The sequence below is a fragment of the Pseudophryne corroboree genome, chromosome 5 (genome assembly GCF_028390025.1).
Source record: "Pseudophryne corroboree isolate aPseCor3 chromosome 5, aPseCor3.hap2, whole genome shotgun sequence".
Classification (NCBI taxonomy): domain Eukaryota; kingdom Metazoa; phylum Chordata; class Amphibia; order Anura; family Myobatrachidae; genus Pseudophryne; species Pseudophryne corroboree.
The window spans coordinates 770,753,474-770,772,362 of record NC_086448.1 but is presented as its reverse complement, the minus strand read 5'-3'; the positions used below and the strand labels follow the sequence as shown (position 1 = coordinate 770,772,362).

At 47.2% G+C, this 18,889-nt stretch overlaps 1 protein-coding gene across 3 annotated transcripts in view; it reads left to right on the top strand.

Annotated features, from left to right (window-relative positions):
• Positions 1 to 18,889, top strand: part of LRP12 (LDL receptor related protein 12) — a 163,181-nt gene that overhangs the window by 108,376 nt on the left and 35,916 nt on the right. For all 3 annotated transcript variants that reach the window (XM_063924306.1, XM_063924308.1, XM_063924307.1), the window contains one exon: positions 3,533 to 3,589. In XM_063924306.1, the coding sequence (XP_063780376.1) occupies positions 3,533 to 3,589 (57 nt within the window). The remainder of the gene's footprint in view (positions 1 to 3,532; positions 3,590 to 18,889) is intronic.

The window sequence follows — 18,889 nt, the reverse complement described above, 5'->3', positions numbered from 1 at the left end:
TTCTTTTTTTTTTTTTTCCTTGGTCAGTAATGAAGTCCAGGTGATCAGATTATTGAAACTCATATTTAAACTCAAATGATGTTGTCTGTAGTGTTCACAGTGGATAAGCATGCAGGGGAGTTTAACTGCTGCGTTCATTTTACAGCCTATTAAATGTTGGGGCCTTTGATACACTGGGTTAAAGAATAACCGAGCAGCCCTATTCTCAGTAAGCCATTTGTAAGCTAGGTGTTTAAAAATTCAGCAGCCCTCCGGCAAACAAGCAGTAATGTTGTACTCCCTCGTACCTGAGAAATCCACACATGGAATTAAACACACTTAGAATTCCAGGGTTGCTTCCATCATTGCAGTTCATCTGAGGATTTTTTTTCCGTATTTTTTATTTTTTTTTGCATTTTGTTGAAAGTAATCCTGTATATGTTGTATGGTGCATTATTTAGGGGGCAGTGTAAATAATTCTCTCCATGTAAATAGCCTCTGGTACAGCAGATGGAGAGGACCTGTGGCTTTATAGCTACAGAACCGTTATATAACTATAATGTTTCAACAGCTGGAGAGCCACGTGTTGCGTCCAGCTAATGCCGTCCCAGCCACCTTACCCAGGGCGCCTGCAGTTGTGGAGAAAGCCACGTTACTGCCTGCGTTCCTGTTATTCTTCAGCCTTGAGCCAGCTAAAGTTTAAACATCAATGGCTTACTATAGCGTTGTCAATTGGCAGATTGCTGGGCAATGGTAGGGTCGGGTGGTTGCGGGTATTATTCTGGGGCATGGTTCTTTACTAGCCAAATATAGGACCATAAGTCTGATAATCAGTTCACTCATTACGGATCTCTAGCGTGTGAAGCCATTAAGTGTACGCTGCGGACCAGCACGCAGTTATCAAGGCAGTGTGATCCATTCACTGTTATTTTTGACCGTGGTGATATCCATGGAAGTATGCAGTGATTATGCCACCCCCTTCCCCTTTATGTTTGGCTCCTGCGCTGCAGCCTGTGTACATGCACTGTATTAAACCCTGCTTCCCACGCCCATATACTTCTAGCATAACAACTAATTGGAACGAGAATTTGCCTGGAACTTGTTTATGCCTTTGTCTCATCGTGTGACCGGTGCTTTCCACACTAGGCCATGCTTTGTTTGGCATACCGTATACTACAGTTTATGGCAGATCACAAATGTGGGTGAGAATACAAACAAACTAATACCTATAACAATTGCATTTAAATAATGTTTACATGTGACCTGAGCATACTTGCCTACCTGACCCTCTCCATGAGGGAGAAAATGCTCTGTTCCTGGACTTTCCTGGTAATGTATGATTGCCATCACCTGTGGTGAGCTAGTTAATTGATAAGAAAGGTGTTTGACCACAGGTGATGGCAATCATACATTACCAGGAAAGTCCAGGAACAGCATTTTCTCCCTCATGGAGAGGGTCAGGTAGGCAAGTATGTACCTGAGCCTCTCATGTTTGACCATTGGCTGCTGTTGTGCCTTGAATTTGGTGACTTTGGTGCCTTCAAAGTCACATTGCCATCATTAGTGGTCTGATGGTTATACAGTGCTGTCCAGATCTGTTGTCCTATTCCTCCATTATCGCTGTCTGTGCCGCCTTTGATCCTTGTCTTTAGTCATCTACTCTGTTTAGTAACTCAGATACCGTGCACTCCCTCTTACCATGAAGTGCCAGAATGCCATCCCTTCCCTGCATCTTAACCACAGCTTACCCCACCCTTGCCTAATGTCCTTGTCCAGCCTAGTCAGTCATCTAATTGTTGTATTTGTTCCACTTGGGACAATGGTCCTAAAGTTATATGGAGGAGCTACCAATCCATTTTTTATATTATGAACCTGTCCCCTCAGGAAGCAGAGTTCTAAGTGCGGCACTTAGAGCAGCGTTCCAAGGATGTGACCTGTACGTGTCACCGGGATGCAGTTGATATGCAGTGGTGGTTCCAGCTATTTCACTAGAGCAGTGGTTCCCAACCGCGGTCCCCAAGTACCCCAACAGTTCCTATTTTCCAGGTCTCCTCACAGGATTGCAAATGAAATACTGTAATTGGCTCCACCTGTGGGTCTTTTAAAATGTGTCAGTGAGTAATGAATACACCTGTTCAACTGCTAGGTGACCTGGAAAACATGAACTGTTGGGGGTACTTAAGGACTGAGGTTGGGTACCACTGCACTAGAGAGTCGGGTAATGGTGTGAATAAATTGTGTTGCATATCAAACATTGTAATGAGGACAACTAATTAGAATCAAGCTACCGTTTTATAGAATAAATAACTGGAATTTAATTGGTTGCCACATTGTCCTCTGGAAAGTGGTAACAAGGCAATATATACCATCGAGAACCTTTTAGGTACATGTGGAATTGTGAAGGATCATAGCATTTTCTGGAATTGTTATAGAAGCACCTGCTGAGGTTAAGCCAGTCCACTTTTTAACCCTTGGTGGCGATTTTATGTGAAGTCTGGTTATTGTACTAACCTACCTGTGTATTCTCATACTAGCGTGCCTCTTCTTTGACTTTCCCGACCTCTGCATACGGCTCATGGCACGCGTTTTATAGCTGGTGAGATTTTGCCATTTGCAAAAAATGTTACAAGAAAGTTTGTAACCGCTTTGTCAAAATCTGTTTCTGGCAGGTTAGGGATCGGTAGTCATTTATGGCCTGGAATTTCAGCAGCTTTGTTCATTTGCTCAGTAGGAATGCTACAATGAGACGGCTAGCAGATCATGTAGACGCTGGATATTAATGAACAGGAAATAGCTGCTGTTTTCTCACCAACCCATGACATGCAGCTGTCAGTACTCCAGTGTGGCACCAGTCGGAGTGCACTCTGTATTATAGTACAGACTGTTCCTGCAACAATCGCCATCTTCTGTTCCTTCTAAGGGCTCCAGTCACACAAACAGGAATGTTACACTAAAACAAACACCATTCATACAAGAGGCCAATAAATTACAGCGAACATGCAGAGACCAAATACTTCCCAGAAGATAAGTTAGTTATATTATATATAATATACTGGTTCTCTACTTCTCATGGGTTAATGTTCATGTTGTACAGCACATGGTATTAATATTCTACTGCACCTCTAGTGAAAATTCCTCTTATATTCTGATCTATAACTAAATTCACAAAGTGATCTTAATACTGATTTTAAAAACGTATGTGTATATGTATGTGTGTATATATGTGTGTGTGTGTGTGTATATATATATATATATATATAGTGCGTGTGTATATAGATATTAGCGCACACATGTTCCGCTGCGCTTTACAGAGAATAGCTAATCACATCAGTCCCTGCCCCAGTGGAGCATACAATCTATATTCCCTACCATATAGATAGATATCTATCTATCTCTATATATCTATCTGTGTGTGTATGTGTATATATATATATATATATATATATATATATATATATATATATATAATGTGTGTCCTACAGATCTCAGTAGATTGGTAATGCCCACTATTGTCTTTGCGCAGACTGTAGCTAATTATCCGATTCTATTCTAGAATATGGGACCAGTGCTGAGTATTCTGACAACTTTCGTCTTACAGGACTCCCACTGGGTAAGTCATATTTATTTATCTGTTTTTTTTCCCCTTACCATCATATATTTTATGCATCATTAAAAACGAGGATCGGTCCCTATGAATAGACGTTGGTTGGGGAGTTTATCACTGCATATAAAGTAAGAAATTAAAGCTGCTGAACTCAGAAAAAATTTAAAAGAGATTAAAATGACATCTGCCTGGCTCTGAGGAGATTTCACTTTACTAAATTGACTGCCTAATTTCATTCCTACGTAAATCCTACATTAGTTGGCTGATGGGAATATATTCAGCCATTCAGTGAAATGAAAATCGTTCCTAGGCACTTTGGGATGAAAGTGCGGAGAGAGAATCCTGGTTACTTGGATACTATTTTAATGTCTACTAAACTTTCTACTTAATGTGTTTTTGAGGCTGTGTATTCTTCTGCTTTCTGATGAAAATGAACAATTGTGAGAGAATGTTTTATCTCCTGTCATTTAAAAAAAGAAATAATAATAAATCTGTCTGATGTATGGGCCGCATTATTTATGATACACAGAGTACTGATTCCCAGATCTGATCCACCGATTAAAAAGGTAGATTCGCAGCCATCAAAGTTCTGCATTCCTTTGGGGAATTTGGAAAATTCCTGTTTTCCAGATCCTGGACAGATGCGTCTGGGTATAGGGGGAATTGCCCTAATACAGTATATCACCGATGTACGGATGCATCCTCATACATCTATCAATACGCCACGCAGAGTGAGATGCCTGGCGTGATTGAGCCGCCAGGTCCGTGCAACACTGCTACCCCCGGGGGGCTATTATTTGTCAAAAATGCATCTTAGTCGAAACACAGAGCAACTAGGACACAACAGGAGACTGTGCTGAATCATTTGATTGTGATCGATGTGCGACTGAGACTGTATATAGAATAGAACTTGTACTGGGAAAAAAAGCTGCATTGTAGCACTTCATATGCAGATTCAGAGACTTAAGCTGAGTACACACTCTAAGCCGACAGTTCAGCCATCCATCCGAGCTGACGATTGGTAAGTGCCTACACACTTACCTATATCAGCCCGATGTGTTGTGTCTGACGTCACAACTGAGCAGGCATTTACATGTGCTGTCAGTCACCGGCGGCCTCTGCGGCAAATGTCGACCGTCTGTACACACAGCACGATGCGTACACAAAATAGCTTCTTCCACTGTATAGGCGACCAGGGTACTCTATGGACTGAAGGGCCTACTTTTCTCTGACGTCCTAGTGGATGCTGGGGACTCCGTCAGGACCATGGGGAATAGCGGCTCCGCAGGAGACAGGGCACAAAAGTAAAAGCTTTAGGATCAGGTGGTGTGCACTGGCTCCTCCCCCTATGACCCTCCTCCAAGCCTCAGTTAGATTTTTGTGCCCGGCCGAGAAGGGTGCAATCTAGGTGGCTCTCCTAAAGAGCTGCTTAGAGTAAAAGTTTTGTTAGGTTTTTTATTTTCAGTGAGTCCTGCTGGCAACAGGCTCACTGCATCGAGGGACTTAGGGGAGAGAAGTGAACTCACCTGCGTGCAGGATGGATTGGCTTCTTAGGCTACTGGACACCATTAGCTCCAGAGGGAGTCGGAACACAGGTCTCACCCTGGGGTTCGTCCCGGAGCCGCGCCGCCGACCCCCTTGCAGATGCCGAAAAGTGAAGAGGTCCAGAAACCGGCGGCAGAAGACTTTTCAGTCTTCATAAGATAGCGCACAGCACTGCAGCTGTGCGCCATTGTTGTCAGCACACTTCATAGCAGCGGTCACTGAGGGTGCAGGGCGCTGGGGGGGGGGCGCCCTGGGCAGCAATGATAGTACCTTATTCTGGCTAAAAATACATCACATATAGCCCCTGGGGGCTATATGGATGTATTTAACCCCTGCCAGGTCTCAGAAAAACGTGAGAAGAAGCCCGCCGAAAAGGGGGCGGGGCCTATTCTCCTCAGCACACAGCGCCATTTTCCCTCACAGAAATGCTGGTGGGAAGGCTCCCAGGCTCTCCCCTGCACTGCACTACAGAAACAGGGTTAAAACAGAGAGGGGGGGCACTTATTTGGCGATATGACTATATATATTAAAATGCTATAAGGGAAAAACACTTATATAAAGGTTGTCCCTGTATAATTATAGCGTTTTTGGTGTGTGCTGGCAAACTCTCCCTCTGTCTCCCCAAAGGGCTAGTGGGGTCCTGTCCTCTATCAGAGCATTCCCTGTGTGTGTGCTGTGTGTCGGTACGTGTGTGTCGACATGTATGAGGACGATGTTGGTGAGGAGGCGGAGCAATTGCCTGTAATGGTGATGTCACTCTCTAGAGAGTCGACACCGGAATGGATGGCTTATTTAAGGAATTACGTGATAATGTCAACACGCTGCAAGGTCGGTTGACGACATGAGACGGCCGGCAAACCAATTAGTACCTGTCCAGGCGTCTCAAACACCGTCAGGGGCGTTAAAACGTCCTTTTACCTCAGTCGGTCGACACAGACACGGACACTGACTCCAGTGTCGACGGTGAAGAAACAAACGTATTTTCCTTTAGGGCCACACGTTACTTGTTAAGGGCAATGAAGGAGGTGTTACATATTTCTGATACTACAAGTACCACAAAAAAGGGTATTATGTGGAGTGTGAAAAAAATACCTGTAGTTTTTCCTGAATCAGATAAATTAAATGAAGTGTGTGATGATGCGTGGGTTTCCCCCGATAGAAAATTATTGGCGGTATACCCTTTCCCGCCAGAAGTTAGGGCGCGTTGGGAAACACCCCTTAGGGTGGATAAGGCGCTCACACGCTTATCAAAACAAGTGGCGGTACCGTCTCCAGATAGGGCCGCCCTCAAGGAGCCAGCTGATAGGAGGCTGGAAAATATCCTAAAAAGTATATACACACATACTGGTGTTATACTGCGACCAGCGATCGCCTCAGCCTGGATGTGCAGCGCTGGGGTGGCTTGGTCGGATTCCCTGACTGAAAATATTGATACCCTTGACAGGGACAGTATTTTATTGACTATAGAGCATTTAAAGGATGCATTTCTATATATGCGAGATGCACAGAGGGATATTTGCACTCTGGCATCAAGAGTAAGTGCGATGTCCATATCTGCCAGAAGTTGTTTATGGACACGACAGTGGTCAGGTGATGCAGATTCCAAACGGCACATGGAAGTATTGCCGTATAAAGGAGAAAAAGACAACGTCTTTTCAGCCTCAGTCCTTTCGTCCCCATAAGGGCAAGCGGGCAAAAGGCCAGTCATATCTGCCATGGGATAGAGGAAAGGGAAGAAGACTGCAGCAGGCAGCCCATTCCCAGAAACAGAAGCCCTCCACCGCTTCTGCCAAGTTCTCAGCATGACGCTGGGGCCGTACAAGCGGACTCGGGTGCGGTGGGGGGGGTCGTCTCAAGAGTTTCAGCACGCAGTGGGCTCACTCGCAAGTGGACCCCTGGATCCTACAAGTAGTATCCCAGGGGTACAGATTGGAAATTCGAGACGTCTCCCCCTCGCAGGTTCCTGAAGTCTGCTTTACCAACGTCTCCCTCCGACAGGGAGGCAGTAGTGGAAACAATTCACAAGCTGTATTCCCAGCAGGTGATAATCAAAGTACCCCTCCTACAACAAGGAAAGGGGTATTATTCCACACTATATTGTGGTACTGAAGCCAGATGGCTCGGTGAGACCTATTCTAAATCTGAAATAGTTGAACACTTACATACAAAGGTTCAAATCAAGATGGAGTCACTCAGAGCAGTGATAGCGAACCAGGAAGAAGGGGACTATATGGTGTCCCGGGACATCAGGGATGCTTACCTCCATGTCCCAATTTGCCCTTCTCACCAAGGGTACCTCAGGTTCGTGGTACAGAACTGTCACTATCAGTTTCAGACGCTGCCGGTTGGATTGTCCACGGCACCCCGGGTCCTTACCAAGGTAATGGCCGAAATGATGATTCTTCTTCAAAGAAAATGGACGATCTCCTGATAGGGGCAAGGTCCAGAGAACAGTTGGAGGTCGGAGTAGCACTATCTCAAGTAGTTCTACGACAGCACGGGTGGATTCTAAATATTCCAAAACCGCAGCTGTTTCCGACGACACGTCTGCTGTTCCTAGGGATGATTCTGGACACAGTCCAGAAAAAGGTGTTTCTCCCGGAGAAGAAAGCCAGGGAGTTATCCGAGCTAGTCAGGAACCTCCTAAAACCAGGAAAAGTGTCAGTGCATCATTGCACAAGGGTCCTGGGAAAAATGGTGGCTTCTTACGAAGCGATTCCATTCGGTAGATTTCACGCAAGAACTTTTCAGTGGGATCTGCTGGAAAAATGGTCCGGATCGCATCTTCAGATGCATCAGCGGATAACCCTGTCTCCAAGGACAAGGGTGTTTCTTCTGCGGTGGCTGCAGAGTGCTCATCTACTAAAGGGCCGCAGATTCGGCATTCAGGACTGGGTCCTGGTGACCACGGATGCCAGCCTGAGAGGCTGGGGAGCAGTCACACAGGGAAAAAATTTCCAGGGAGTGTGATCAAGTCTGGAGACTTCTCTCCACATAAATATACTGGAGCTAAGGGCAATTTACAATGTTCTAAGCTTAGCAAGACCTCTGCTTCAAGGTCAGCCGGTATTGATCCAGTGGGACAACATCACGGCAGTCGCCCACGTAAACAGACAGGGCGGCACAAGAAGCAGGAGGGCAATGGCAGAAACTGCAAGGATTCTTCGCTGGGCGAAAAATCATGTGATAGCACTGTCAGCAGTGTTCATTCCGGGAGTGGACAACTGGGAAGCAGACTTCCTCAGCAGGCACGACCTCCACCCGGGAGAGTGGGGACTTCATCGGGAAGTATTCCACATGATTGTGAACCGTTGGGAAAGACCAAAGGTGGACATGATGGCGTCCCGCTTGAACAAAAAACTGGACAGGTATTGCGCCAGGTCAAGAGACCCTCAAGCAATATCTGTGGACGTTCTGGTAACACCGTGGGTGTACCAGTCGGTGTATGTGTTCCCTCCTCTGCTTCTCATAACCAAGGTACTGAGAATTATAAGACGTAGAGGAGTAAGAACTATACTCGTGGCTCCGGATTGGCCAAGAAGGACGTGGCACCCGGAACTTCAAGAAATGCTCACAGAGGACTCATGGCCTCTGCCGCTAAGAAGGGACTTGCTTCAGCAAGTACCAGGTCTGTTCCAAGACTTACCGCGGCTGCGTTTGACGGCATGGCGGTGGAACGCCAGATCCTAAGGGAAAAAGGCATTCCGGAAGAGGTCATTCCTACCCTGGTCAAAGCCAGGAAGGAGGTGACCGCAAAACATTATCACCACATGTGGCGAAAATATGTTGCGTGGTGTGAGGCCAGGAAGGCCCCACGAAGAAATTTCAACTCGGTCGATTCCTGCATTTCCTGCAAACAGGAGTGTCTATGGGCCTCAAATTGGGGTCCATTAAGGTTCAAATTTCGGCCCTGTCAATTTTCTTCCAGAAAGAATTGGCATCAGTTCCTGAAGTCCAGAAGTTTGTCAAGGGAGTATTGCATATACAACCCCCTTTTTGTGCCTCCAGTGGCACTGTGGGATCTCAACGTAGTTCTGGGATTCCTCAAATCACATTTTAAACCGCTCAAATCTGTGGATTTGAAATATCTCACATGAAAAGTGACCATGCTGTTGGCCCTGGCCTCGGCCAGGCGAGTGTCAGAATTGGCGGCTTTGTCTCACAAAAGCCATATCTGATTGTCCATTCGGACAGGGCAGAGCTGCGGACTCGTCCCCAGTTTCTTCCTAAGGTGGTGTCAGCGTTTCACCTGAACCAGCTTATTGTGGTACCTGCGGCTACTAGGGACTTGGAGGACTCCAAGTTGCTAGATGTTGTCAGGGCCCTGAAAATATAGGTTTCCAGGACGGCTGGAGTCGGGAAAACTGACTCGCTGTTATCCTGTATGCACCCAACAAACTGGGTGCTCTTGCTTCTAAGCAGACGATTGCTCGTTGGATTTGTAGCACATTTCAACTTGCACATTCTGTGGCAGGCCTGCCACAGCCTAAATCTGTCAAGGCCCATTCCACAAGGAAGGTGGGCTCATCCTGGGCGGCTGCCCGAGGGGTCTCGGCATTACAACTCTGCCGAGCAGCTACGTGGTCGGGGGAGAACACGTTTGCAAAATTCTACAAATTTGATACCCTGGCTAAAGAGGACCTGGAGTTCTCTCATTCGGTGCTGCAGAGTCATCCGCACTCTCCCGCCCGTTTGGGAGCTTTGGTATAATCCCCATGGTCCTGACGGAGTCCCCAGCATCCACTAGGACGTCAGAGAAAATAAGATTTTACTTACCGATAAATCTATTTCTCGTAGTCCGTAGTGGATGCTGGGCGCCCATCCCAAGTGCGGATTGTCTGCAATACTTGTACATAGTTATTGTTACAAAAATCGGGTTATTATTGTTGTGAGCCATCTTTTCAGAGGCTCCGCTGTTATCATGCTGTTAACTGGGTTCAGATCACAGGTTGTACAGTGTGATTGGTGTGGCTGGTATGAGTCTTACCCGGGATTCAAAATCCTTCCTTATTATGTACGCTCGTCCGGGCACAGTATCCTAACGGAGGCTTGGAGGAGGGTCATAGGGGGAGGAGCCAGTGCACACCACCTGATCCTAAAGCTTTTACTTTTGTGCCCTGTCTCCTGCGGAGCCGCTATTCCCCATGGTCCTGACGGAGTCCCCAGCATCCACTACGGACTACGAGAAATAGATTTATCGGTAAGTAAAATCTTATTTTTAGGTTGCAACTGGAAGAAACGTCCTGGTTACTACATAACCTGCACACTGCCCCTGATGAAGCATTTCTGTTTTTTTGCCGGTGGTTTTTTTTTCTTGACTTTACATATAACATCCATGTACACAGATTGTCAGCGTTGCCATAAGGATCAATGAGTCGGCTGTTTGTCTCGGTAAACGCTCAATTCACCAACTGAGGTGGACTTTAGTGCCCGTGTGTAAGAACGGTACCAGTTATTTATGGAAGAACATGCCATTATTCAACAATGAAAGTGCATCAAGTTTATGGCAATAAGGTCTCTCTATTCAGATCTGCCCAAAATTTGCGGGTGCTGGCTGAAGTCAATTTTATTTTTTTTAAATAAAATGTTGGCAAGTTTGTGCCTTCGTACATATTTATGTATCTGAATCATGTACTTATTAGCAACCATTTACATCTAATAGTGATATTGCAGAAGTTTTCGCAAATACCATTCTACCTTCTTACAATACAAGAAACGGTTCACGAATTCCGTGATCTCTGTGACGTGAAATATGTTCCTTAGTGTAGGGATTCCCAAATGTGGTCCTCAAAACACACCAACAGTCCTGTTTTTAGGGATATACCTACTTGTGCACAAATGGTATAATCAAACGGACTGAGGTACTAATTTCTCTAACGTCCTAGTGGATGCTGGGGACTCTGTAAGGACCATGGGGAATAGACGGGCTCCGCAGGAGACTGGGCACTCTAAGAAAGAACTAGGACTACTGGTGTGCACTGGTTTCTCCCTCTATGCCCCTCCTCCAGACCTCAGTTAGAATCTGTGCCCGGACGGAGCTGGGTGCATTTTAGTGAGCTCTCCTGAGCTTGCTAATAAAAATGTATTTTAGTTAGGTTTTTTATTTTCAGAGAGCTTCTGCTGGCAACAGACTCTCTGCTACGTGGGACTGAGGGGAGAGAAGCAAACCTACTAACTGCGGCTAGGTTGCGCTTCTTAGGCTACTGGACACCATTAGCTCCAGAGGGATCGAACACAGGAACTTAACCTTGGTCGTCCGTTCCCGGAGCCGCGCCTCCGTCCCCCTCGCAGAGCCAGAAGACAGAAGCCGGCGGGTGAAGCAAGAAGATGTCAAAATCGGCGGCAGAAGACTCCTGTCTTCATATGAGGTAGCGCACAGCACTGCAGCTGTGCGCCATTGCTCCCACACTAACCCACACACTCCGGTCACTGTATGGTGCAGGGCGCAGGGGGGGGCGCCCTGGGCAGCAATTGAGTTCCTCCTGGCAATATAGGGCATATATACAGCTGGGCACTGTAATATGCATGAGCCCCCGCCATTATTTTTACACAAAATCGCGGGACAGAAGCCCGCCGCTGAGGGGGCGGGGCTTCTTCCTCAGCACTCACCAGCGCCATTTTCTCTCCACAGCTCCGCTGAGAGGAAGCTCCCCAGGCTCTCCCCTGCAGAAGCACGATAGAAGAGGGTGAAAAAGAGAGGGGGGGCACATAAATTTTGCGTAAAAAAACAATATATACAGCAGCTACTGGGTTAACACTAAGTTACTGTGTGATTCCTGGGTCATATAGCGCTGGGGTGTGTGCTGGCATACTCTCTCTCTGTCTCTCCAAAGGGCCTTGTGGGGGAACTGTCTTCAAATAAAGCATCCCCTGTGTGTGTGGTGTGTCGGTACGTGTGTGTCGACATGTCTGAGAAAAGGCTCCCCTAAGGAGGAGATGGAGCTAATGTGTGTGAGAGGGTGTCTCCGTCGACAACGCCGACACCTGTTTGGATATGTGTAAGTGCTAAGGTGAATTTATTGCACAAAAGATTAGAGAACAGACAGGAAATCTACCCATGTCTGTCCCTATGGCGCAGAGACCTTCAGAGTCTCACAATGCTCACTATCCAAAATAATAAACACTGATATCGACACGGAGTTTGACTCCAGTGTCGACTACGATAATGCAAAGTTACAGCCAAAATGGCAGAAAAGTATTCAATATATGATTATTGTAATAAAAGATGATTTGCATATCACTGATGACTCATTGTCCCTGACACAAGGGTACACATGTTTAAGGGGAAGAAAGCTGAGGTAAATTTCCCTCCTCTCATGAGGAAAAAGAGCGGGAATCTCCAGACAAAAGACTGCAGCTTCCCACAAAGAATTCTCAGGCAGTATCCTTTCCCCACTAGGGCCAGGATGTGATGGGAATCTTCCCCTAGGGTGTCACGTTTGCCCAGAAGGAAGCCCTAGCTATTCTCAGGGATCCTGCAGATAGCGTGCACATTCTGGTACACTACTCAGACCGGCGATTGTGTCGGCATGGGTTTATAGCGCGGGGGGCGGCCTGGACAGGTACCTTATCAGCAGAAATTGAGACCCTAGTATGTATGTATGTATATATATATATATATATATATATATATATATATATATATATATGTACATAGAGAGATATGTATATATATTAAAGATGCTGTCTTGAGAGATATATATAATCAAACATGCCCAAAGAGACATGAGTATACTGGGTCCTAGAGTCAAAGCTATGTCGATTTCTGCTTGACGTGTCCTGTAGAATATGCAATGGACAGATGATGCCAACTTAAGTGGCATATGGAAGGCTGAGGATTGTGTGGAGAAGGGTTCTCGGACCTGGTCTCCACGGCTATAGCTGGTAATTCTGATATTTTGCCTTATATTCCTGCACAGCCTAGGAAAGCACGTCATTATCAAATGCAACTTTTCGAACAAAGAAACAAGAAAGTCCGAGGTGCGTCCTTTCTTGCCAGAGGAAAGAAGCTGCACAACACAGCTAGTTCCTAGGAACAGAAATCCTCCCCGGCCTCTATGAAAATCCACCGCATGTCGCTGGGGCTCCACAGACGGAGCTAGGCCCGGTGGGGGCACGCTTTCGTAAGTTCTGCAACAAGTGGGTTCACTCCCTGTTAGATCCCTGGGCAGTAGATATTGTGTCTCAGGGATACAAGCTGGACTTTGAGAAGATGCCTCCTCACTGACGGCCCTGCCGGCTTCCCCCCACGAGAGGGAAACAGGGTTAACTGCAATTCACAAATTGTGTCTTCAACAGGTGGTGGTCAAGGTTCCCCTCCTTCGACAAGGGTTATTATTCGACCATGTGGTAGTCCCGAAACCAGACGGTTCGGTCAGACCCATATTGAATTTAGAATCCCTGAACATATACCTGAAAAGGATCAAGTTCAAGATGGAATCGCTAAGAGCGGTCGTTACAAGCCTGAAAGGGGGAGGTTTTATCGTGACTCGGGACATAAGGGAGGCATACCTTCATGTCCCCATTTATCCACCTCATCAGGCGTACCTCAGAATTGCGGTACGGGATTGTCATTACCAATTTCAGACGTTGCCGTTTGGTGTCTCCACGGCCCCGAGAATATTCACCAAGGTAATGGCGGAAATGATGGTGCTCCTGCGGAAGCAAGGTGTCACTATTATCACGTACTTGGACGATCTCCTCATAAAAGCGAGATCAAGAGAGCAGTGGCTGAACAGCGTATCACTTTCTCTGGAAGTGTAACAGCAACACGGCTGGATTCTATATATATATTCCAAAGTCGCAGTTGGTTCCTACAGCTCATCTGCCTCTCCTAGGCATGATCCTAGACACAGACCAGAAAAGGGTTTATCTCCCGATAGAGAGAGCTCAGGAGCTCGTGACACTGGTCAGGAATCTATTAAAACCAAAACAGGTGTCAGTGCATCACTGCACTCGAGTCCTGGGAAGGATGGTGGCATCATACGAGGCCATTCCTTTCGGCAGGTTCCATGAGAGGACCTTCTAATGGGACTTACTGGACAAGTGGTCCGGATCACATCTTTAGATGCATCGGTTAATCACCCTATCCCCCGGGGCCAGGGTGTCTCTCCTGTGGTTGCTGCAGAGTGCTCACCTTCTCGAAGGTCGCAGATTCGGCATTCAGGACTGGGTCCTGGTGACCACGGATGCAAGCCTCCGAGGGTGGGGGGCAGTCACATAGGGAAGAAATTTTCAAGGGCTGTGGTCAAGTCAGGAGACTTGCCTTCACATCAATATCCTGAAATTAAGGGCCATATACAACGCCCTAAGTCAAGCGGAGACCCTGCTTCGCAACCAATCGGTGCTGATTCAATCAGACAACATCACCGCAGTGGCTCATGTAAACCGCCAAGGCGGCACAAGGAGCAGGGTGGCGATGGCGGAAGCCACCAGAATTCTTCGATGGGCGGAGAATCACGTACGAGCACTGTCAGCAGTGTTCATTCCGGGAGTGGACAACTGGGAAGCAGACTTCCTCAGCAGACACGACCTCCACCCGGGAGAGTGGGGACTTCATCAAGAAGTCTTCGCGCAGATGGTAGGTCGGTGGGAACTGCCACAGGTGGACATGATGGCATCCCGCCTCAACAAAATATTGCGCCAGGTCAAGAGACCCTCAGGCGATAGCTGTAGACGCACTGGTGACACCGTGGATGTTCCAGTCGGTTTATGTGTTTCCTCCTCTTCCTCTCATATCCAAGGTGATGAGAATCATAGGAAAAGGAGGAGTGAGAACAATACTTATTGTTCCGGATTCGCCAAGAAGGACTTGGTATCCAGATCTGCAAGAAATGCTCACAGAGGACCCATAGCCTCTGCCTCTCAGACAAGACTTGTTGCAGCAGGGACCCTGTCTGTTCCAAGACTTACCGCGGCTGCGTTTGTTGGCATGGCGGTTGAACGCCGGATCCTGGCAGAAAAAGCATTCCGGATGAGGTTATTCCTACACTGATAAAGGCTAGGAAGGAGGTGATGGCTAAACTTTATCACTGTATTAAAAAAAAAAAAAATGTGGCTTGGTGTGAGGCCAGGAATGCCCCTACGGAGGAATTCCAGCTGGGCCGTTTCCTTCACTTCCTACAGTCGGGAGTGACATTGGGCCTGAAATTGGGTTCCATTAGGGTCCAGGTTTCGGCCCTATCCATTTTCTTTCAAAAAGAACTGACTTCTCTTCCTGAAGTCCAGGCGTTGTTTAGGGAGTGCTGCATATTCAGCCCCCTTTTGTGCCACCAGTGGCACCTTGGGATCTTAACGTGGTGTTGAGTTTCCTGAAATCTCACTGGTTTGAGCCACTTAAGACCGTGGAGTTAAAATATCTCACGTGGAAAGTGGTCATGCTATTGGCCTTAGCTTCGGCTAGGCGTGTGTCAGAATTGGCGGCTTTGTCATGTAAAAGCCCCTATCTGGTTTTCCATATGGACAGGGCAGGATTACGGAATCGTCCGCAATTTCTGCCGAAGGTGGTGTCATCTTTTCATTTGAACCAACCTATTGTGGTGCCTGCGGCTACTCGTGACTTGGAGGCTTCCAAGTTGCTAGACGTAGTCCGGGCCCTGAAAATCTATGTTTCCAGGACGGCTAGAGTCAGAAAGACTGACTCGCTGTTTATCCTGCATGCACCCAACAAGCTGGGTGCTCCTGCTTCTAAGCAGACTATTGCTCGCTGGATCTGTAACACGATTCAGCAGGTTCATTCTGCGGCTGGATTGCCGCATCCAAAATCGGTAAAAGCCCATTCCACAAGGAAGGTGGGCTCTTCTTGGGCGGCTGCCCGAGGGGTCTCGGCATTACAGCTTTGCCGAGCAGCTACTTGGTCGGGTTCAAACACTTTTGCAAAATTCTACAAGTTTGATACCCTGGCTGAGGAGGACCTTGTGTTTGCCCATTCGGTGCTGCAGAGTCATCCGCACTCTCCCGCCCGTTTGGGAGCTTTGGTATAATCCCCATGGTCCTTACGGAGTCCCCAGCATCCACTAGGACGTTAGAGAAAATAAGATTTTACTCACCGGTAAATGTATTTCTCATAGTCCGTAGTGGATGCTAGGCGCCCGTCCCAAGTGCGGACTTCTTCTGCAATACGTGTATATAGTTATTGCTTAATTAAGGGTTATGTTATGTTGGCATCCGTTTGTTGATGCTCTGTTGTTGTTCATACTGTTAACTGGGTATGTTATCACAAGTTATACGGTGTGATTGGTGTGGCTGGTATGAGTCTTACCCTGGATTCCAAAATCCTTTCCTTGTAATGTCAGCTCTTCCGGGCACAGTTTCCTTAACTGAGGTCTGGAGGAGGGGCATAGAGGGAGGAGCCAGTGCACACCAGTATTCCTAATTCTTTCTTAGAGTGCCCAGTCTCCTGTGGAGCCCGTCTATTCCCCATGGTCCTTACGGAGTCCCCAGCATCCACTACGGACTACGAGAAATAGATTTACCGGTGAGTAAAATCTTATTTACTGTAAGTCACCTGTGCCTAAGCACGCATACCCTTAAAACCTGGGCTGTTGGGGTGCTCTGAAGACTGCATTTTGGAACCACTGCCTTAGTGTATAACTCCCAACATGACCCATCCCAGGAGGGACAAAGTGCTCTGATCCTGGACTTCTGTCTTAATTTATGATTGCCATCACATATGGTGAAACACCTTTCTTCTCAAGGAACTAGTTCAGGGGTGGGGAACGTCCGGCCCACTGGCTATATAAGGCCCCAAAGCAACTTGGCCCGGGGTGGCCAGGCTCACCTAACTGAGGGACATGCAGTGCGCTCGCTGAGATTGTGTTACCAGCGGGCTCCGGCTCCTTCCCCCTCATCGGCACCCGAAAGCCTGAGCTCACTCATGAGCTCCAGCTTCCGGCTCTGGCAGTGTGCAGCTGTGGAGTGGGCGGCCAGGCGGAGTGCAACAGTCCGGAAGCAGAAGCGGGGCTGGTGAGTATTGTGGTTTTTTAATGTGTGTGTGTGCAGGCGGCGCTAAGTGACTGGGGGCATATTTAATGGGGCACAATAGGTGACTGGGGTCATATCTAATGAGGCATAACAAGCGACTGGGGCATATCTAATGGGGCATAACAAGTGACTGGGGTCTTATCTAATGGGGCATAACTACTGACTGGGGTCATACCTACTGGGGGCAGGCTAATTTTTAAGTTGATAACTTTTGTATGGCCCCCGATAATTTTATAAATATCCAAATGGCCCTTGGTAGAAAAAAGGTTCCCCACCACTGACCTAGTTCAACACAAGTGATGCCAGTTATAGATTAAGAGGGAAGTTCAGCAATAGAGTAGTTTGTCTGTCCTGGAATGGGTCATGTTAGGATGCGTGTATGTATAGTGAGTTTGGAGTTCAGTAAAGAAGTTTTATAGCACCACCTACTGGCTTTTAAAAGAATTGTACTTAGAATAAGTCATTTAAATTTATTGCATCGGTATTAAGCAAGGTGCCTACTTTTTTTTTACAGTGGTTACTGAATTTTTCTTCATTTTAAATTTGTTCTATTTTTACGTACAGTTTTTAATTGCAGAAATGTTTTTTAAAAAAATTATTTTTTTTCCAACTGGGAGAACAGAGATTTTATTCAGATTTGTATTTTATTTTGAAATGGCGGAGAGTTCACAAATGGGCAAACTTTTTCCTACAGAAATGTCCAAATCCCGTGTCAAGGATAGAAGAGACGGTGAGCTAACCATGCAGGTATAGACAGGCGGAGGGGGAATAACGATGCAGGGATAGAGAGACGGAGGGGAAATAACGATGCAGGGATAAAGAGACGGAGGGGAAATAACGATGCAGGGATAGAGAGACGGAGGGGGAATAACAATGCAGGGATAGACAGACGGAGGGGGAATAACGATGCAGGGATAAAGAGACGGAGGGGAAATAACGATGCAGGGATAGAGAGACGGAGGGGGAATAACAATGCAGGGATAGACAGACGGAGGGGGAATAACGATGCAGGGATAGAGAGACGGAGGGGGAATAACGATGCAGGGATAGAGAGACGGAGGGGAAATAACGATGCAGGGCTAGAGAGACGGAGGAGGAATAACCATGCAGGGATAGAGAGACGGTGGGGGAATAACCAAGCAGGGATAGAGAGACGGAGGGGGACTAACGATGCAGGGATAGAGAGACGGAGGGGGAATAACGATGCAGGGATAGAGAGACGGAGGGGAAATAATGCTGGGGATAGAGGGACGGAGGGGAAATAACGATGCTGGGGAAGAGACTGAGGCGGAATAACGATGCAGGGATAGAGAGATGGAGGGGGAATAACGATGCAGGGATAGAGAGATGGAGGGGGAATAACGATGCAGGGATAGAGAGACGGAGGGGGAATAACGATGCAGGGGAAGAGAGACGGAGGGGGAATAACGATGCAGGGATAGAGAGACGGAGGGGAAATAACAATGCAGAGATAGAGAGACGGAGGGGAAATAACGATGCAGGGATAGAGAGACGGAGGGGAAATAACGATGCAGGGATAGAGAGACGGAGGGGGAATAACGATGCAGGGATAGAGAGATGAGGGGGAATAACGATGCAGGGATAGAGAGACGGAGGGGGAATAACGATGCAGGGATAGAGAGACGGAGGGGGAATAACGATGCAGGGATAGAGAGACGGAGGGGGAATAACGATGCAGGGATAGAGAGACGGAGGGGAAATAACAATGCAGGGATAGAGGGACGGAGGGGAAATAACGATGCTGGGGAAGATACTGAG